This window comes from Mus caroli, unplaced genomic scaffold, assembly GCF_978045245.1.
Source record: "Mus caroli unplaced genomic scaffold, Mus_caroli_1 scaffold_13, whole genome shotgun sequence".
Taxonomy (NCBI): Eukaryota; Metazoa; Chordata; class Mammalia; order Rodentia; family Muridae; genus Mus; species Mus caroli.
Window position 1 is genome coordinate 62,487,909 of NW_028227268.1, and position 21,870 is coordinate 62,509,778.

General features: G+C 46.0%; 1 protein-coding gene and 1 pseudogene across 1 annotated transcript; both read right to left on the reverse strand.

The window, feature by feature from the left end:
• Positions 1-243: 243 nt before the first annotated feature.
• Alkbh5 (alkB homolog 5, RNA demethylase) lies at positions 244-20,163 on the reverse strand. The gene is made up of 4 exons (XM_021176347.3): positions 18,646-20,163; positions 9,577-9,657; positions 4,744-4,899; positions 244-4,376 (listed from the first exon to the last, which is right to left on the reverse strand). Exons 1-4 carry the CDS (start codon positions 19,416-19,418, stop codon positions 4,199-4,201), a joined length of 1,188 nt encoding a protein of 395 aa, XP_021032006.1. The 5' UTR covers positions 19,419-20,163; the 3' UTR covers positions 244-4,198.
• LOC115032745 (U2 spliceosomal RNA) lies at positions 15,791-15,934 on the reverse strand (annotated as a pseudogene).
• Positions 20,164-21,870: the final 1,707 nt, after the last annotated feature.

Here is a 21,870-nt window from a genome sequence, read left to right on the forward strand (position 1 = left end):
TAGCTCCCTGGGGTGCCATTCTCTCTTCTGGGTCCTCAGGCACCTGCCTGCATGTGCATGAGCCCACACCAGACAGACCACAGACAAGTTAAAAAAAAAAAAAACTCAAACAGGTGAAATTAATTTAAATAATGTATTTTATTTAACTCAGTATGTCCAAAATAGTATTTCAACATGTAATCAATATAAAGTTATCAATTATATATTTTACATTCTTTTTAATACTAACTTCAAATTCTGGTGTATAAAGCATATCTCAATTGAAACTAGCCATATTTCAAGTGCTCAAAAGCCGGAGTCCAGTGGTTTCAGATTGGACAGCATAGGTTTAAACTTAAGAAAGCAATGAGCTGCTGGGGCATAGGTAACATTTACAAGGCCTAGAATGCACAAGGCCCTCACCTAATCCCCAGCACTACAGAAAAAAAATACAAGCAAGCAATGGAGTAATTATCATCATCCAGATTAAATTTTAAAATAGTGCTGAGGCTAAGAAATTTCAATCGAAATTAATACAATTTCTTTGAGGAATCAATAGGCCACAGATTTAGTAACAATTTCTGAAGAAAGAGCAGCATCGTAAGCTGCATGTCGGCCCCCAAGGTTCTCAGGTTCTAGTTTCTGGAAGGCATACACTTTATTTTTATAAGGAGTAGGTGGGGGTTAGGGTGTGGATCAGTGGTAGAGTCCTTGCTTAACACTGGAGAGGCACTGGGTTCCATCCCTAGCACTGTCAAAAAAAAAGGAAGTGGAGCTATGCAGCTGTGGAGTATGTGGGCGTTCCTATATCCAAAGACAAATGCCCAACTAAGACAGACAGAAAAGGCTGGATACAGTGGCAAGATTGCTATTTCAAGGATAGCCTGAGCTAGAGTGAGACCCTTTCTACACACACACACACACACACACACACACACACACACACACACACACACACACACACAGTGGGGTGCAGAGAGGCACTGAGAGAAATGTAGCATACAAAAAGAGGCCATGTGACTATGAATCTAGAGTACTTGCAACTAGAGTGGTTAGAGCCATACCAAGCCGCAAGAGGCAGGAATAGGCTTCCTACCAAAGTCTTAGGAGAGCACGAAAGCCTTTATCTTTGTTGTTTAAACAGGGTCTCACAAAGTAGCCTTGACTGTCCTCAAGGTCCCTATGTAGACTAAACTGGCCTCAAACCTGCGACACTCCTGCTGGCATTACAGACAAGCACCATGCCTGGCTGCTTTGCTTTTTGAGACAAGGCCCAGGCAGGCCTTAAACTTTTGATCCTTCTGCCTCAGCCTGTGCTGGAATTAGAGGCATGCACCACCATACCTAGCAAATTTCTTTTGCTTTCAGCTCTCAAGTTTGTGGCAATGTTTTGGCAGCCAAAGAAAACTAAGAGAAACTGGTAAAATGCATCTCCCTCACATGGTGTGTGAGTTATAAGCACAGGTAGATGATGAACCCCACACTTAAACAAAAAGCCAATTAAAATGTTCTGTGGGCAACAACTAACTACAGAGATTTACAAGCACACTGTACATGTTATTTACACTTACAGTTAATGGGCTCTACTGCCTTCCTATACATTATAGAACACCTTTACATGCATGTAAGCATGTCATATACAGGTCTCTCTCCCATCCTGAACCTGGCCTACAGAACACTCTCCACACAACAAGGTTAAAGGAATGGAATGAGGTCTTAGGTGGGTAGGGCTGGTACATCCAGTTGCTGTTGGAAAACTACTGTATAAACATGAAGACTGAGTCAGGGGCCAAACAAAGCTCTAGGCCCAGTGCCATGGCTAGAACAAGAAAGATTCAGAGAGTCAGGTGTGGGACTCTGAAAGACCAGCTTAAGGCTATTACTTCACAAGGACTGGGGGCACTATCCCAGGACAGACTGAAGCCTAGACCACTGGTATCAAAATCTCTTCCATCCCTTGTCCCTAGGGAGAGCCACCCAAGCATGGATTGGGATCTGCCCTTCTGCAACATCACAGCTGGGATGACATCTGGTGCTTCCTCTCAGTTCTAGTGTCATCCCAGTCCACTGCACAGTTCATACAGAGGCCCTGGCCCTTCTAGACCTACCACTGCTTTTCAAACTGCTGGCCAGTCAGTCATTCTATGGGCAATGAAATGGCTTGACCAAGATTCACAGTGGCAATTTGAGCAAATTGGCTCAGATCACTGGAGCAGAGCTGGAGAGCTGCTAACAGTTGGCAATACCCTGGGATCCACATTAGGAACCCCAGTGGACTAGAGGAGCCCACTGAGTCCCAATCTCATGCTATCCTACCTGCTTTATCTACCAACGTTCTATACCCAGGGAGGCCAAGAGCCTAGCTGCTGAGTACAAGAATGGCCTCGTCCTCTACCTGAGCTCCGCTGTCCCTGCTCCAGCTCCACCTGTGTTTGTACTGGCCTGCAGCCTCTCTACCAAGCCAGGGAGAGACTGTATCTTCTAGAATTCAATGAGGTGTATCCCTGGCCACCAAGGTTTATTGACGGCCACCCTCCTTGAAGGGGAGAGGGCAGTGGGCAAGCACAAGTCCACCTTTAGCCATCAATCAAGGGGTGTCAGTGACCAATCTTCAGAGGACTGGTGGGCAATAAATTAGATTTCTCCAAATCCAGTTGGAAGGTCAAGAAAATAAATTAAGGGAAAAACCAAAGTCAGGCTTTCTCTCACCACAGCATCAGACAACTGTTTCAAAATATATTAGATTTGGTTTTTATTGTAGAGCACACACATATTAGGGCAAAGTGTTGCACACACAACTACAAATCATTTTTGGGAAAAGAGCAGTAAAAAAACAAGAAAACAAAACAAAACAAAAACCCCAAACCACAGAAGATCTGTGACTGCTTTAGTTATGCAGTCTCAACTTGAGGGCTCCACACTGGCAAAGGATCTGACCCCAAAGAGACTTCCTGATGACTGGGTGCTCCCACATCTCTGCAGCCACTGAGGCCCGAGAGCCAGACCTTTGTGTACTTCCAGAGTGGTGGTGGCATGGCTGCTTAGAAGGCCTCTGTTTTCGGCAGGCTCAGTCCTGGCCTGGCTGCCAAAGTCAACCCTAATGAACCCCGCCTTCCAGGATCTAAACAGGCAGAAACTCTCAAAGACTTTACCTTTGTATTTTTTTCTATTATTTTTATAAGTTCCTTTCCCAGCCCCCAGGCCCGCCCCCAAGACTGAGAAAGTACTAATCCAATATGCAGGTCTGACTTCTGGCCTTGGATATATGCTATATGTGGACAGAGCAGGCACATCTTCTTAGGGAGATGATATGGGAAAAGAGGCCCAAGATGGTCAAATGAGGAGATAGAGACTAAAGGGAGGAGAAACACCTCAGAACAAAAGAAATGAAGCCCTACCACACACCCCAAGTTCCCGTAACCCAAATGCTAGATTGGAAGCCAATCAGTTCCTCTAGCTAGAAACAATTCCTACAAATGACCCACTGCAGCAAGTCTAACAGTTCCATACAATCACACACATATGCCTAACAGGAGCAACCCAGCAAACAGGCATGCTCTTAGCAAAAGAGGTCAGGACCATTGTGCTAGTTCCTTGACCATCCAGGATTGGTGGGCAGAGCGAGCCAGAGGGCATGCAGTAAACCTGGGGACTCAGAAATGGGATGGCGGGGGGATGGCACTGTTTAAGCCCCATACGCAGCAAACCTGAACAGTGGGGAACAGGGTATTTGCATGAGATTCCAGAGCCTGGACAGCAGGTGAGATGTATGGGCACAGCAGACCCAATGCAGGGCCTGTATGGCTCCAAGAGACCTCATCCAAGCATGAGCATCAGTGGAAGAAAGGGCTGGCAAAAGAATAAGATTTTGTTTAAAACACTACAAAGATTTACATTAAAGCCCAAACTAGAACTTCATAACCAAAACATTTTGTGTGTTTCAATAAACTTCCACTTAAAGACAGCTGTCCCCATTGTCTCTACTGGCTACTCTGGCGTGAACAATTCTCTACAGAAGCCAACAGCTTTTTCCATCAAGGAGGAAAGCCAAGAACAAAAGAACCCAGGTCTTTTACCAATTCGTTCTTTAGCCTTAATGGTCAACAAAGCAAGGAAAACGTATATAGGACCAAAATAACAAAGAAAAAAACACTCAAACGGAACAGAAGATGGGGTAGCTACATCAGGATTAGCCAGAGTCCCAAGAGGGCACAGAGTCTCAGTGTCTCCTCATCTTCACCTTGCGGGTGGGGCTGCTGGCTGCCTCTGGGCAATCTTCCGAGGACTCATAGGATTTGCGCCAATAGTTCTCAGAGCTAAAACTCCCCCTCCGCCGGTGTGTGGGCAGAAGCACAGACCGCCGGTTTTCTTCTTTGTCCATTTCCAGGATCCGGGGCCTGCAAACAAGAGGGACAAGCTGTTACTTGAGAAGACAGAAGGAGGGTTCTAGTCTTACCATCACTAAAGGGGACTTCAGAAGCCCCTATCCTTGAATTGGGCTGCTTGACTCAGTAGATCTCAATCAAGATGCACTGATAACAGTGGGGCCTGCCCACTAAGTGACAGGGGCCAGTCCCTGTCTTGGGCTGTCTCTTAGGCATCTTGTGGAGTCTGCTTAATTCTGAGTTTGGTGCGCAGGCCTGTGTCAGGTGTGCTGGGCTTCCCTTACCTCAGATTCAAAGCCTTGCACGGTTTTGCCATACACCCCTACTTCCCCACTCTCCTACTCAGCTGCACTGCTGGCTTCTGTGTGGGTTTAAGTACCTGTGAGCAGCATCAGGGTCTGCCTTGCGGTGGGACCTTTTGGGTTTCAGCGCAGGGTCTCTGGTGTTTCCTGACAGGCGATCTGAAGCATAGCTGGGTGGCAATGTGGAGCTGCTCAGGGATTTTGTTTCCAATCGCGGTGCATCTAATCTTGTCCTGCAAAGGAAACACACATGGAGTCTCAAAAGGGCATCTTGTAAAGGCATAAACCCTATCAGGACAGATCTGTCTCCAGTGAAGACCAGCAGTCTGTATTCTGTGTTTTGGTTTCTTCCTGGTTCAACTAGAGATATGCCTAGTGACTTCCAGAGAAATGTCTTTTCCACTCTCAGGCCTAGAAGTGAAGATTAGGAGTAACTTCTGTCTGAACACCTCCAACGATTATGACTGCTATGCATGGTATGTAAACAGACCCCAGGACATTCTCAGCCACAGAGGCAGCATTTCTCAAACCAGTCACACTTGAGAGTTTCTCTAGGAGCTCTATTTAACTTGCCAGTGCATTGTGGGCATACTCCAATAGTATGGCCCTCATCCCTGACAGCAATACAAACAGGGAGGGCTTTGCCCCAAGACTACAGAAGAGACAGACAGAGGAAAGCAGACATGAATGTCTGCCAAAGAGATCTGAGCTAGGGGTACACACTATACTTTAACTCTGAGGCAGTGTGCTTGTTTACCATGTACGAAGTCTGGGTTCAGTAATCAACACAGGAGTAAGGGGGTGGGGGGAAGGTAAGCAGATTTGAGTCCTTATGAGAGGAGAGGGCTAGCATGAAGACTGCCATTTCCAGAGTTGCAACTCTATCATGAATACAAACCAGGCCAAGATACAAATGAGACTGGAACAAAGAGAGGATGGCCAAGGCTACAGTCAACATGGACTGGGGAGTTGGCTCAAGCAGTTAAAATGCTTGCCAGACAAGCAGGAGGAACACAGATGTGAACCCACATAAAGGCCAGGTAGGTATAGTGTAACTACAGCTTTGGAAGTGATCTCTGCAGCAAGACGGTTAGCAAGATAGCATACTGAAAAGCTCTGGGTTTAATTGAGAAGATCAAACAACGAAAACAGCAGGGGCCCAAGAGAAGGTCCAAGATTAACAGAACTGGCTTCTAGAGGACCCTGGTTTGGCTCCTAGCACCCATATGGCAGCCCAGAACTATCTGTTAACTCTACCAGTAGTTCTCAACCTGTGGGTTGTACAATCCCTATAACAAACTTCTATCTTCAAAAATATCTACACTACAATTCGTAACAGTAGCAAAATTACAGTTATGAAGTAGCAACGATATAATGTATGGTTGGGGTCACCACAATGTTTCAGCAGTAGGAGGGCTGAGAACCAACCACTACTCTAGTCTCGGGGCATCTGATGCCCTCCCTGACCTGTGGCCATCAGGTGCAGGCAAAACATCCATATGTGTAAAACAACAACAACAACAAAAACAAATTTATAAATGAGTAAGTGTGATGGTTTGAATATGCTTGGTCCAGGGAGTAGCACTGTTAGGAGGCATGGCCTTGTTCAAGGAAGTGTGTCACTTTGGGGAGGGGCTTTAAGACAGACCCCCCTCCTGGGTGGGCGAGATGGCCCAGCATGTAAGAGCACACTGACTGCCCTTCTGAAGATACTGAGTTCAAATTCCAGCAACAACATGGTGGCTCACAACCACCTGTAATGAGATCTGACGCCCTCTTCTGGTGCGTCTGAAGACAGCCACAGTCTACTTATTTATAATCATAAATCTTTGGGCTGGAGTGAGCTGGGTTGACCAGAGCTAGCAGAGGTCCCAAATTCAATTCCCAACAACCACAAGAAGGTTCACAACCATATGTACAGCTACATAAAATAAATAAATCTTTAAAAATATATAAAAATAAAAAAGGCCCTCCTCCTAGTGGCCTGGTAAACAGTCTTCTCCTGGCGGCCTTCAGATCAAGACAGAACTCTCATCAGCTCCTTCTGCACCATGCCTGCCCGGACGTGGCCATCCTTGATGATAATGGATTGAACCTCTGAACCTGTAAACCAGTCCCAATTAAATGCTGTCCTTAACAAGAGTTGCCTTGATCATGGTGTCTCTTCACAGAAATGAAAACCCTTACCTAAGACAGTAGAGATGATGGAAGATTCCCAGCATCAAGACTGGTTTCCAATGTGTACCCACCCAGAACTGCACACACACACACACTCACATGTACCACTACACAGGAAAAAGAACAGAACAACAAAAAATAACCTCCTACACATCCACATGTAGACTGTGGGTAAGGAAGGGGTGGATTTTTGTCTCAGACACACTTCTTTTTTTTGTTTTGTTTTGTTTTTTTTTGTTTTTCAAGACAGGGTTTCTCTGTACAGCTCTGGCTGTCCTGGAACTCACTCTGTAGACCAGGCTGGCCTCGAAATCAGAAATCCGCCTACCTTTGCCTCCCGAGTGCCGGGATTAAAGGCGTGCGCCACCACGCCCGGCTTCAGACACACTTCTTATGCTCCTTTACCATTCATCTAATAGAGAAGCTGCTGAAGGTAGGGAACAATACTAAATCAGTGGTCAGATCCCTTACTTCCACCACATAGCTACTACCTCATCAAGGTGTCTAAAGCAGAACTGTGTGGGGGCAGCACCACAATTCTGGGAGACGGGGCAACAGCTTAGGCATGGTCACAGCTAGGGAAACTGAGGTCTAGGCACTCATTCTCCTGATGAACAGAGCAGCGTGCACCCACCCCCTGTTCATCCACACACTTAACTGGGGTAGGGTCCCCAGCAGACTTTTGGCGCCTGCAAACTGTCATGTGTGAAACCCACATCCCATTGTTTTTGGTGGCTTCTATTGCCATTCAGGTTTATATCAATTTCTACCTCATCTCATCTGTTGCAGCATAATGGATGCCTCAGAGACAGCCTTCCCTCTCTTTTTGTGGTACCATGAACGGAATCGGGGCCTCAGACAAACTAAGCAAACCTTTAGCCTGAGCTACATCCCTAGCCGAAAGAGTGCCTCTCTGGCTAAACTATCTCAGACCTAAGACCCTTCTGTTGTTGGATAAGGCCCAACCATCTCAGTACTGCCTGTACGTCTCTGGAAAGACTTTCTTGACTTGCCCCTCCGTGGTGAGCATTTTTCCAAAGGACACACAGATAAAAGATCACGTAGGCTGGGTATAGCTCAGTTGTTCCAGGATAGCCAGGGCTACACAGAGAAACCCTGTCTCGAAAAACTAAAAAACAAAACAAAACAAAAATCCCCAGTGTATAAAGCTAATTGTTTTTCTAGTTCTAGTTCACTAGGAATTGACTTTTCATTCCTAGTGGTTGAGTAAGTGCACAAAAATATAACAATACTGAAAGTATAAAATGCACTGTGAAGCTTCACAGTTTCTGTTCCAAATGCCTATTCTAACTATACACAAGTTTGTTGAACTTCACCATATAGAAATTGTACAGTCTTGGGTCTTGTTGAAGGCCAGAAAGAGTATCAGATACCCCAGGACTAGAATTACAGATGGTTGTGAGCTGGCATGTAGGTGCTGGTAATCCAACCCTGGCCTTCTGGAAAAATCCGCCTAATCAATCAATGAGCCAACTCGACAGCCCTTTTATGACAAGGTCACTTTAGGTAGTTTTGGCTGTCCTGGAGCTCACTATGTAAACCAGGTTTGCCTTGAACTCAGATCCATGTGCCTCTGCACTACTATACTTGACTTACCTGCAACATTTTCTACAACAAAATTAAGAAATGTATTTAAAATTTAAAAAGAATCTGCTTAAGCTTTAAGGGGCGGGGGTGGGGGGTGGGGCAAACAATCCACATCCACCAAGCACATTTGACCCTGTACACCTGCACTTGCTTTGCTCAACTTTTTTTTTTTTTTAATGATAAGAGCTTCTTTGTCATGGTGGCTTTCATCTCAGAATCTCAGGAATAAAGGCTGGTGAATCTCCAAGACCAATGTGGTCTACATAGTTAAATTCCAAGCCAGCCAAGGCAACATTGTAAGCATCTAGGTATTAACCAGTGCCTCACTCTGCTTGATTGGCTTTTCTTTCTTCCTTCTCTTTCCCCTTTCTTTTCTTTCTTGTTCTATGACAGGCCTGACTCAATCCTTTCGCCTTAGCCTCCTAAATGCTAGATTACAGGTATTATTGAGTCAACATGTCCAGCTAGGTCAGGGTAGGTTATTAATGTTAATCAGAATGTCCCCAACCAAGGCCCCCTCACCAAAGGAAGAACAGCTACAGCTATAAGTCAGCTAAACACTCCCACTCTCCCACCTCTCCTCATTCCTTGCTCCTTCCAGAAGTGAAAGCCTAGGCATTTTTAAAGTAGGCTGCTACGGTACAGTCTAAAAATAATCAGTGAAAGCACATGTAACAAGTCAGAACCAGGGAGTGGGGTGGGGGTGGGGTCGGTTTAGAAAAGTCCTTCCCAAATCTTGTTTCAAGACTGTGACCAAAGAGACTGGGGATAACTCAGAAGAACATGCACTGTTCTTGCAGAGGACCTGAGTTTGGTTCTTAGCATCCATGTCTGGTGGTTTACAACTGGGCATCTGACTCCCTCTTCGGGACTCCACAGACATTTTCACACATGTGAATTTTCACACAAATGTGTGTGTGTGTGTGTGTGTGTGTGTAAAACCCTTAAAAGGAAAAAAGTCTGTCAATAAGTTATCAGAAGCACTTCTTTGTTGAACCCTGAACTTCCTAGGCAGTCCAAGGCTGTAAAATAACTACATAGGACAATGCCAGAAGTACTGAGCGGTAAGTTCTAAAAGGATCCAGATAGGTAAGGCAGAGGATGCCAGGCAAGAAGGTACTTACTTCCTGAGAATGATGACCGCCCGCCGTTCCTTAATGTCCTGAGGCCGTATGCAGTGAGTGATTTCATCAGCAGCATACCCACTAGAATGAGACAGAACAAGTCACCAGTAAGAGAGCAGACAGACAACCCAAGTTCATGGGGGGGATAGAAATAGGATCAAGTCTTATGGTTTACCTTCTGCCACTAATCCTTGGGAAGTTCAAGAATCTACACGGGAAGGAAATACTGCATTTAAAAACTCTTAAGTGTCTGCCTAGAAACCTTTCATGGAAAAACCTGGCACAGAGGATTCACTGGTAACTGTTAATTAACAGTCTGAACCAGGACTCTCCTAGCACAGACCACAATCGCTTTTGTTTGCAGTTCTTAAGGATAGGGTGTAATTCAAGAGGTAAAGCACTTTGCCTGGCATGTGTGAGGTCCTGGGTTCAATCCCCAGCACAAAAACAAATATAAAAACAAACTCTGGAAGCAAGTGAAGTGAAGGTGGAAGTTCTTGGTAAAAGGATAGAAGCCTGCTCCAACGCAAATGTGGTTAGATAACTATCTTCTCTCAACTAGACTCCTTCTGATTTGAAGTTCTGGGAATAATTCTGAATCCTGGGCCCTCCCATGTTCTCAATGAGCACCCACAAAAGATAAACTACTCCCACTACAAGCTACTCCACTGAAGTGCAGAGATCAACACAGCCAGATACCAGGCCTGACGTAAGTGATTGCCTTCTAGTTTTCCCATTTAGGATTCCTAGCTGCCCCTGGGCCAAACCCCTTTTCTCATGGTTGCTGATCATCTCCTTCTCAAGTGCAGCTGTACAGATAACACATTCTTAACTACCTGAAACACAAAAGATCTGGGATTGACTCCCTAAGTGCCAGGCTGTTCCAAGAGAAATGTTGGAATGTTGGATTCAAAAGCCAGTAAGAAATATAAAGGCTCACTCAGATCCTATACCGTTATGTTGTGTTGATCTCTAACCATAATATTTTTGCTACTTCATAACTATAATTTTGCTCCTGTTATGAATTGTCATGTAAATATCTGTCTTTTCCAATGGTCTTAGGTGATAGAACAAGCATCTTTATAAATGCCTTACCTGTTCCTATTCCCACTTCCAGCTGTTTCTACATCAGAGTTCTTTAGTGGTTTGTGTGTGTGTGTGTTCCACACAAGACACTGTGCACAAATATCCATAAGCCAAATCAAGCAGGAAAATACTGATTTGAGTTTCAAAAAGGATTGGTATGTGAAAGGATATATACTACTAATTTGCATAATAAATATTACTATATTTAATTACTACAGCAAAAGAATCACTGACTGTAACCAAGCACTGACCAAAGAAACCCACTCTTCACTCTATTAGTAATTGTGAGTCTACAGTGAGCAGCACAGCTTTTGGTCTGTTTGCCTGTTAGAGATAAGGCTGTCCTGAATGTAACTCACTGTGAAGACCAGATTGTCTTTAAAATCAGAGATTCACCTGCCTTTGCCTCCCAAGGGCTGGAATTAAATGTGTGTACCACCATGCTCCACCTAGCTACAAGTTTTGTGACATTAGTAAAGTCACATGCTGAACAGAAAAATCTTAGTTTCTTCAATGCTTCAATGCTTGTAAGGAGAACAGGAGACTTTCTAGTATTCATTCTGTTACGCTTTGTAATTTAGGCACTCATTGTTTGACATTATTAAAGACTCGAGATATTAATTTTTTTTTCCATTTTAACTTTTAAGATAAGGTCTCTCTACTCTGTAACCTAAGTGGGCCTGTAACTATGTAATCCAGACTGGCCCCAAACCCATGCAATATTCCTACCTTAGCCTCTTGAATGTTGGGATTACAGGTGTGAACCATGTTATCATTTTATAATAGTGATTAGAGGCTGGGCTGCAAGATAAATCTTCCATACTGTATATACACAGATCTTCCCAAAAGAACTAAATATAACAGTACATCTCAAAGGCTTGAATCAGTAATGCCAGCTACAAGCAATGTTTTCTGTTGTTAACAAGTATTGTTTGACTTGGCTATTGTAAGCCTAACCAAGGACCCTGACTTCTCATCTCCAACAAGAAACCATTTCTCTTAATGTAGCTCTGGAGCAAATCCAAATTGTTTGTCAAAGCTTAACCGCTTCCATGTTCCCTGATCCATCCTCCAAAGGGCTATAAAACAAACAAGCCATTCCAGGTTCCTGCCGTAAGCACAGGACTCACAACTAGAATGAAGACAGCGCTGCACAGAACCACAGAAGTGACCCTGACATACCAACCCTGTGTTTAAATAAGACTATTAACACTAGTACACTAGTATTCTAGAACCTACTGGTATTTGTGAAAGTCCACCGATTTTTCCTCTGTGGGAGAGAGAACCCAGAAGGTTTAAACAGAAGTTCTCTCAGTTGAACTTAAGTAGAACTAATGCCTAGCTGAAACTACAAGTTTTTTTTCTTCCTTCTGCTACGAATTGTACTTGCTACAAGAGACAGTGAAAATCTCATTCTGCCAGTTTGAAATGTAATATGCCTTGGGTCCAGTTCTACCCTTGATGCGAAAGAAATTTCTATAGCCTCCTATTGCTGTTTTCACATGGAGAACAGAGGGAAATAGCTTATGCTGTCCAGCTGGCTGGCTCTCTGCCTTGGTTGAGCCCCTATGTCCAGCAATAACCATTAAGTACCAGCACCTAGGGCTGGTGAGATGGCTCAGTGGGTAAGAGCACCCGACTGCTCTTTCAAAGGTCCGAAGTTCAAATCCCAGCAACCACATGGTGGCTCACAACCATCTGTAATGAGATCTGATGCCCTCTTCTGGTGCATTTGAAGACAGCTACAGTGTACTTACATATAATAAATAAACAAATAAATAAATCTTTAAAAAAAAAAAAAAAAAAGTACCAGCACCTAGCTCGGTCACTTGTACAAACCTTAGAATAACTCAAGGGAACTGTCATACCTATCTTCTTTCTCCTGGTAAAATTTCCCTGAGCCTTCTGCCCCAACTAATTTCCTCCACGCTACCCAATCACACCATCCCCTGACTTTACTATATTCGGACTATGGAAATTGTGTTTTCCTTGTAAGACAACACTCTTCAAAGATCTTACTCAACTCAGCACTGTGGACAAAAAAAAAAATGCAGTGTGTGCTAATGTTCTATACCAAAAGTCTATCATTTTGAAACCTCATTTTAAGACCAACAGAGATTGCAACAAGCTTTCCTCTGAGGATTGTACACAAGTTAAATAACTCTGGAAACCCATTAATAAGGAAATGTGAAGAACTGTGCATGTTTCTTCTAGGGACAGTCTTGGAGATGTAGTTGCTAAGACTCATTTCCAAGACGGTCACTATTCTCCAACTGTTCCATATCCTGCCTAGGCCAGGACATTAAAAAAATAATAATAGGCTGGTGAGATGGCTCAGAGGGTAAGGGCACCCGACTGCTCTTCCAAAGGTCCAGAGTTCAAATCCCAGCAACCACATGGTGGCTCACAACCATCCGTAACGAGATCTGGCGCCCTCTTCTGGAGTGTCTGAAGACAGCTACAGTGTACTTACATATAATCAATAAATAAATCTTTAAAATAATAATAATAATAATAATAAAATAAAATAATAAAAAGGATGAACTAGAAAAAGTAATAGCCTAATGCCACTCGCTTTTTGATGGGCCATTTTCTCTAGGCAGCTCCCTTGAGACTACCTTACCACTGACAGGCTTGCAGGAAGAAGCAGCTAAGAGCTGGGGGTGGGGGCAGGAGCCACTGGTACAGACAGACAGGACTGTGAACTCAAGCCACCAGGAAAATAAGTCTTGGGACTTTGTGGCACTGATATATCTCAATTCCACACATTCCAAAGTACTGACAGCAGTTCATCTCTTCAGACATCTTTAACAAAACTTCAAGAACTCAGTAGTAAACAGTTTAACAAAGACTCAATCTTTTCTGACAACTGGAAGGCATCACTGGCTTCCTTTTTAGAAAAAGAGAAAAATAGGACCATAATTTATTCATGGCCAGTGTGCACATGCCTCCCAGCACCCACACTAGGAAGGCAGAGACAAGTGAATCTGTGAGTTCCCTGGTATACATAATTAATAGTGAATTCTAGGCTATCCAGAGCTATGTTGTAAAACCCTGTCTTCAAAATCATCATCTTCATCATATGTACAAATGCTAAAAGAGTAAAGCTGAAGCTTCCACCAAGTTTGCTATAATCTTTTAATTTTTGGTAGCTAATTGTGCTAAGGAACAAGCAAAAGCAAAAAATTTCATCTGTTTCTTGGTAACAAGGTTTAATTTGTCATAGGATCTTGCTGGCCTCAAAGAATATGGGAATTAGGTACGTCAAATGAGTCAGGAAACACAGAGCTGCACCTCAGGTTAAAATGGCCAGCCAGCCAGTTTTTCCATTTTTATTGCCTGTTTATTCTTTGCTTGCTCTGAGCTTCCTGCTGAAGACCATGGCTCTCAGCTAGTTGCTTCTCCTGTACTACTTTTGTACTACTTGTATTGCCTGCCAGGCCTGGCAATACAAAGGGAAGGCAATTTCAATAACTATCAGCCTTTCCTGGGGGTTTACATCTCTGACTTCATTCCACAGAAACAAGAGGCATGTGAGAAAGCTCAGAAGATAAAGGTTTTTTCTGCCAAGACTGATTACACCTTAATTTAATACTAGGGACCCACAACAACAGTCATCTATTGGATGGAACACAGGGCCCCCAATGAAAGAGCTAGAGAAAGTACCCAAGGAGCTGAAGAGGTCTGCAACCCTATAGGAGGATCAAAAATATGAACTAACCAGTACCCACCAGAGCTGTGTCTCTAGCTGCATATGTAGCCGAGGATGGCCTAGTTGGCCATCATTGAGAGAAGAGGCCCTTGGTCTTGCGAAGATTATATGCCCCAGTACAGAGGAATGCCAGGGCCAGAAATCAGGAGTTGGTGGGTTGGGGAACAGGGCGGGGGGAGGGTATAGGGGACTTTTGGGATAGCATTTGAAATGCAAATGAAGAAAATATCTAATAAAAAATTATTTCAGAAGGGGCTGGAGAGATCTGTAAAGGGATCTGATGCCCTCTTCTGGTGTGTCTGGAAACAGCTATTGTGTACTCATATTAATAAAATTTTAAGAAAAAAAAAAAGAATTACTTCATAAAATAATGCTTACATTGCTTTTTCACTTGTGCATAGGGATGAGTGCACATACATGTATGTAGAGGCCAGAGGTCGATTTCAGTTGTCATTCCTCAAGCACCATTCACTTCACTTTTTTTGAGAAACGGTCTCTCTCACTAGAAAAAGGCAAGGCTGGGTAGGTGACTAGTGAGTATTGTATTCATCTCTCAGGCCCTGGGATTGTAATTTAATGGCCCTGTATGGGCCATTAAATCTGGTTTTGAAGAAGAAAAAAGGGGGCTGGAGAGATGGCTTGGCAGTTAAGAGCACTGACTGCTCTTCCAGAGGTTCTGAGTTCAATTCCCAGCAACCACATGGTGGCTCACAACTATCAGTAATGGGACAGCTACAGTGTACTCATATATAAAATAAATAAATCTTAGAAAAGAAAGAAAAGAAAAGATTCCTAGGGAATCAAACTTAGGTCCTTATGTTTCTAAGTGTGTTATCAACTTGTTTTCATCTGTCCTATTCACCTTACAGAAACAGGACAAAGAATGTGGGATGAACTGACATCAAGAAAAGGTAAACAACAAGATGCCTCTAGAAAACATCATAAAAAGGGAACAGGATCCCCTTTGAGACCCAAAATGGGAACGTTACCAACACAGTCAAAAACGTGTCAACTAGGTTTGGAAAGGAATGTAAAACACTACTAGAATGGCCTGTGAGGCCTTGTTCTAAGACACCGGACACACTGGAGTCAAACATCTGCCACGAATCAAAATGCAGGCTGGCCACTAACAAATGTAAAACAATTTTGCCATTTGTCAAATAAAGACACTATTACCACTAACAACTGAAGGCAGCAATTGCTAGAATCCATCTGCATCTGTAAAACACCACAGGTTTTCATCTAACTTACAAGTTTACCACTCTCACCTCTGGTAAGTGAACCTATGTGGAAACAAGGAAAAAGCAAACCTCTTAACAGGTTTCCATGCAGGACTTGATGAGGCGCATTACTCATGTGCAGGTGCTCATCTTAACTGCATACCAAGAAAGCAGAGCTTAACTGAGCAGGTGCAAGAAGATTTAAATTAGTGTCTGAACCCTAGTACAATAGATCTCAATTTGGGATGAAGAGGCCCTGCAACCCTCACCTACTAGGACATGTGTTAATGTTGGAAGCCAATTTCTACACTTGATCTTAGCCAAAAGGCCGAGAAGCGATGGAAGCCAATTTCTAATTGTCATAAAAAATGTTAAGTGTTGAGCCGGGCATGGTGGTGCACGGCTTTAATCCCAGCACTTCGGAGGCAGAGGCAGGCGGATTTCTGAGTTCGAGACCAGCCTGGTCTACAGAGTGAGTTCCAGGACAGCCAGGGCTACACACAGAAACCCTGACTCAAAAAAAAAAGTTAAGTGTTTAGTAGATGATGGCCAGGGATTTTTTTTTTTTTAAACAGTACAAGGACAGCCTACCCAGAAAAGAATTTACAGCAGCTCCAAATATCAACAGTAGTTGAGAAACTACTGTTATCACCAGAATATCCCCCTACAAAAATCTCCGATACAGAACACCATCTGCTTCACAGCAATCATCTTTACCAAGGACTACTTTCTACTGCTGCAATAGCTCTGCTAATTTCCAGTCATTCTTTATGTTGCAGCTTCCTTCCTCTAGAAAACTTCCAATATCTCACAGTGAATGCCCCTTTAGCATGCTTCTTTGTCTTTCTGAATTCTAATGATCCACCTGGTCTAAAGCCTACTGAGAATGAACTATGTGAAGATTAGAGTCATGTTTCAAAAATCAACCAATTCCTTAGTACCTTCCCCACCCAGAGCAGGGGCTCACTCTAAGTAGTTGTATGGACATTTGAATACCTATCCTGTGTCATGCTCTGTTAGACACCAAATCACCACATTTAACTAATAGACTTCAAAAGTTGGCACCATCTCTACTATTATACGGCTAAGAAAACCAGCTGTGGAAACATACCTACAAATCGCAAAGGCTAGCCATGACGGCTCATCCCTGCAATCCTTGCACACTGGAAGTATAGACAGTAATAGTGTTGAGTTGGAGGCCACCCTAGGCTATAGGGCAAGACTGTCTCAAGATAAATAAATAAATTAATTAATTAATTAATACCCAAAGCAAATGAGAGCTGAACTCAAAGCCTGGGGCAGCACTTTTCAGAACGTGGCTGGGCCTCCCACACTAACTCTGGAGCCAAGTCTGAATCCAGGAAGGGTTGGAAGGGACTGGGAAAGCTTTAGGACTTTACTACTGCAAAGAGAAGACAATTTTCCTGATGATGCAATCTTGTTAATCACTAACAGACCTTCACAGTAAGAATCTGAAAGTTCTGCTTTTAAATCTGGTGTGACCATGTTGGGGGAGTCTCAGTGTCTTAAGAATCCCCCACTAAGCAGCCAATCACTACCAAACCTCTAGATAACCTAAAAGGTCTATGACCACGAGGAAAAATAACCCAATAAATGACCAAATGGTCTCTACATAAAATCCTTTCAGCACCAAGAAACTTCAACAACCCCATCCCCATAATCTTCCTTAAACAGCAAGCTCCCTAGAAATACCTTCTTTTGGTAGAGTGGGTAGATCTTTTGAGATGTCAAACTTACAGCAATCTTCCTGCTCCAGCTTCACGAGTTTGAGCATACTCACAGGCATGCACTAACTACCAGCTGGAAATCCCTTCTAAAATCGTTTTGTCAAGACAACCATCTGGAAGCACCACGCACATCTGAGACACTCAAAACAGTTGCAATCTAGGCCTCACGATGAGAATTAGTAAAAGTCCGTTAACCAGGCTTACCTTTTTTAGGGCTGAATGGAGACATCCTCCAAATAAAAGTTCACTTCATATAAACACTAGCAGTGTTCCAACAGATGATTTACTCTGCTGGGCAGGGCACTGAGCTAATTCTTAGCAGGACCTGGGGCCCCAACTGGCCAAGAGCCTAAGATGTGGTCACCGAATCACAAGGCCAAACACCAGGTCAACAAACCAGCTGTATTTTGTTTTACTGGATCCCCATAACTGCTATGGCATTTCTACAAAGTGCCTACAGAGGCCTGAAACTAAGCAAGAATTTTAAGAGCATGCTGCACGTATTTCTGGCCAAACCATTACAATGTTCAATACCAAGAAGTATTCCTGAGAATGGAGAAATCTATATCAAAAATCCCCCAAAACTCAAGGACTCTGCATTTTCCGTTAAGGAATCCATAACATTTTGCTAAACAACAAAAAACAGAACAGAGAAAACTTTTAGATAGACAACAAGACAGGGAAAACTTTAGTTAAGCACAGGTTTTTAAGATATGGAAATGAGGTCCAAAACCGAAAGTGATTTGCTTTAAACCAAAAGGAAAACTGAAGCCCTGTGTTCAATCTCTAGGCACCACAAACAAACAAACAAACAAACAAACAAACTGGCCAGTGCACATCTGTAATCTCAGCACCTGGGAGGCCAAGACAGGAGAATCAGACATTCAAGATCAACCTCCTTTGTGTAGAAAGTTGAAGGCTAGCCTGGGCGACCTGAGACCCTCACCCCATCCCCACCCCCAAAACAATAAAACAAAATGCAAGACAAGGAAACCACATTCATAGAAAGCGAACTCCTACGCTAGTCTTCAGAAAGATGCCTTCAGATGAATTCTCAGATAAGCTACTATGGCCACTTCAAACCTGCCTGCAGGTACACAATTCCACATTGGTCTTATCCCGCTATGAGTTTCAGACACAAGCTTCCTATACTTTGCACGCAAAAAAAAAAAAAAAAAAAAAAAAAAAGACGAGTCAGAACCATAATAAGAACCGGCTCCCGCCAGCTGCGGCTTCCCGCGACCCGGGTGGACAGCTTTAGGCGGCAGGGTGCAGGGCCAGCCCCTCCTCCCAGGTGTGTTACCTGAGCACAGTCACGCTCCCCCTGCGCACCGGCAGAGAAAGCACAGGTTCCGACACCCGGATGGGCTTGAACTGGAACTTGCAGCCGAAGCAAAGTGCCGAGTCGCTAAAGAAAGACACGGACACGATGGGGCGCTCGAAGATGTGGATGGGGTCAACGTGCGACACGATGCAGCCGCCGGGCTGGTAGTCGTTGATGACCGCGCTGTTGACGAAGCCCTCGGGGATGACCCGGTGCTCCACCAGCTTCTGGATCACCAGCTGATGCACCCAGTCCGGGATCTCGTCGACGTCGCCCGGCGGGTAGAGGCGCTCCTGGCCCGGCCCGCGCTTCTGCAGCTGGGCCCCGTACGTGTAGCCCTCGCCGAAGAAGTACTTGTTGCGCAGGGGGGCCCGGTCCACCGTGTGCTCGTTGTACAGGCCCTTCTCGGCGCGGGACACCACCTCATCGATGCGGGCCTCGATCTTGGAGCACTCATCCTGGCTGAAAAGTCGGATCTGCCGGATGCCGCTCTTCACCTTGCGCGCCTCCTCCTCCTTCTGTAACTGATGCTCCTCGTAGTCGCTGCGCTCCGGGTCCGAGTCCTCCTGGTATTTCCGCTTGGTGGTCCCGGACGCCGGGTAAGGCTCGGCGGCGGCCGCGGCAGCGGCAGCGGCAGCCACGGCAGCGGCCGCAGCGGCGGCGGCCTCCCGACTGCCCGCCTTGTAGTTGTCCCGGGACGTCATGGACTTGAGCTTCTCCCGCAGGTCGGTGTAGCCGCTGGCGGCCGCCATGGCCCCCGCCAACTCAACTCTAGGGTCCTCCGCGGCGGCCCGGCATGGCTCTCAGGGGACCCGAGAGGGACCCGAAAGGGAAGCGAGGGTCCTCAGTGCCAGGCCCCCATGCGTGGCTCAAGGGACCAACGGGGGAGGTGTAGAGGGGCCGGGAAGGGGTCGAACCTCAGCCGCGGTCGGTCATGCAGCACCAGCTACAGCGGGGCTTCCTCCTCCTCCACCTTCTCCGCGTCCTGAAGGAAAAAGGCGCCGGCAGCGCCTCATGCCGCGGAGGGCTTCGGCCAAGACTCCGCCAGACTCCCGGTCGGACCCTCAGACGCCCGGCCCGGCCCGCACTTTAAAGCTCTCCTCACGACGTCACCGCCAGCCCGCCCGACCTCCGACAGCGCCGCTCCTTAGCGGGCTTCTCGACGCGCGTGCGCACTGCCGGCGGCCACGAGACTCCACGTACTTTGAGCATGCGCGTGCGTGCCGCCCGGTCGGCGGAGAGGCCGGCGCATGCGCAGACGAGGCCCGCTCGTCGGCCGCCGCCCCTCCCCCCACCCGCGGAAAGCTTCGAGAACAGCTCCCGAAAACAACAATTTGCCTGCACGCCACGCCGCCTCCGGGGCCGAGGGACTCCACCCGCCGGAGTGTGCTCGCGGTGTCCACTGGACAGCGCTGCCGCGTCACGGCATCGTGCGGATGCCCGCAGACGCCTCAGCTTCCAGCGCACAAATCCTCGGGAATCACCACAACCCAGTCCGCCCCGTGACCGCCCCCTTTGGAGCTTCCACTTTCTTAATTGGACTGCCGGCCACGCGTTGGGCAAACACGGACTGGAGTTTCCAGAGTCGGTTGGTAAATCATGCCTGTCAATCAACTAGTCTCCATGGCTACTGCGTCCATCACTTAATTAGCTTCGGGCAGAAGCTCGAGGACCCCTGAAGGGTGAATGGGTGGCTAAGTAAGTGCCTGAATGCAGTTCTGGGCGACGGAAAGCCCTCAGGACTCCGGTGAAGCTTCGGAAACAGTAGGAAAGTTAAAATTGCGGGCAGGAGAGCATCAGGCCCAAACAGTGGAGCAAGCCAGGACAACAGAAGCTGGAGGCGCGCGGTCCGGGCACCCACACCCCATTCCCGCCGCCATCGCTTCCCGAAGCGGACGTTCCACAAGTCACGTCCCGGGACTGCCCACGGGGCGCGCAGCCGCGGGCACGCGCACGGGCACGTCACGTTCCTACTGGGGTTGGGCGTTGTTATAGGGGGCGACAAAAAGGCTTTCCTGTCTGAAGGGCGCAGATTAACCACGGATCGGTCCAAATTGGAAATATACTTCAGACAGAAAATAAATAAATAAATAAATTGCACAGTGGGATGGTAAATGCGCCTGCAGCTTCAGCACTCTGGAGACTGGTTGGAGGATAGCTCACAAATTGGATGCCAGCCTAGGCTACATAGCGAGCCTCTGTCTCAAAACAACAAACCCAAACAATAAAAAATCCTGAAGCGGAGGAGAAAGTCTGAACAAAGGTTTAGCCATGCTGGAGGCCCCTGGGCACTCCAGCAAATAGGAATAGCAAAGAGGTTCTGCTCTGAACCTCCCCAAGAATTCCAGCTTCCTTTTCTGGTTCCCAGTCCCTTTTCCAGTCTTTGATACTCCGTCAGATTTTCATATATCGCTGTCCCTCCTGGCTGCCCATGCTGTCTTTCATCTCTAATGCCTGTCCATCTACAGTGTCTGTCACACAGCTCACCCCTTGTCTTCCAGTCATCCCAGAGTCTGGTGTGTAAAACCAGGAACCAGTACTTACCTCGAACGGTGGTTGTGAGGATGGAATGACGCAGCAGAAGGATTGCTGATACAGGATCCAGACCTCAGTCTTCTAATCTGTAAACTGAGGGTGGCAGCAGTCTCTGTTGGAAAGTGGGGACTGTGTGGTAACTTGGAAAAGTTTGTGGAGTGGAAAACCAAGAAATTAGGGAATCCAGGCCACCCTCTCTCCCAAGCCCCAGGAGGACGAAAGGGAAATGGGTCTGGGGATTCCCAGGGCAGGCCCTTGGGCCCAGAGAGAGGGTGGAAGGGCAGCTGCAGGTAGAAGATGGACTGAAGGGCAAAGCCAGCTGACCTGGACTTGAGCCCGGTCTGTACTGTGTGAACACCTGGTGGGTCTCTTACCTGAGCAGTTTGCCTGGGCGGACTAAGCTTTTCAGGAGCCCAGCTCTCTAAGCCTCTGATCTGCCTTTCATGGTGGGAGCTCTTTACCACTGCACCCAGAAGCACCTAGTAGCTAAGGTCCCCAGCTCTGCTCACCTGGCAAAAATGACCCTCTTTGGGTACGGTGCACACCTTTAAACCCAGCACTAAGGTGTGTGTGTGTGTGTGTGTGTGTGTGTGTGTATGTACCTCAGGAGTCCAGGGCCAGCCAGGGCTACATAGACTGCCTCAGAAAAAGATTTTTTTTTTTAAAGTG

Coding starts and splice junctions, on each gene's coding strand:
- Alkbh5 (XM_021176347.3), bottom strand. CDS start 19,418: ATGGCGGCCGCCAGCGGCTACACCGACCTGCGGGAGAAGCTCAAGTCC. Junction 9,658..18,645: donor GGGAGCGTGACTGTGCTCAG/GTAACACACCTG, acceptor GTCTCATTCTAG/TGGGTATGCTGCTGATGAAA. Junction 4,900..9,576: donor GCGGTCATCATTCTCAGGAA/GTAAGTACCTTC, acceptor TTTCCTTTGCAG/GACAAGATTAGATGCACCGC.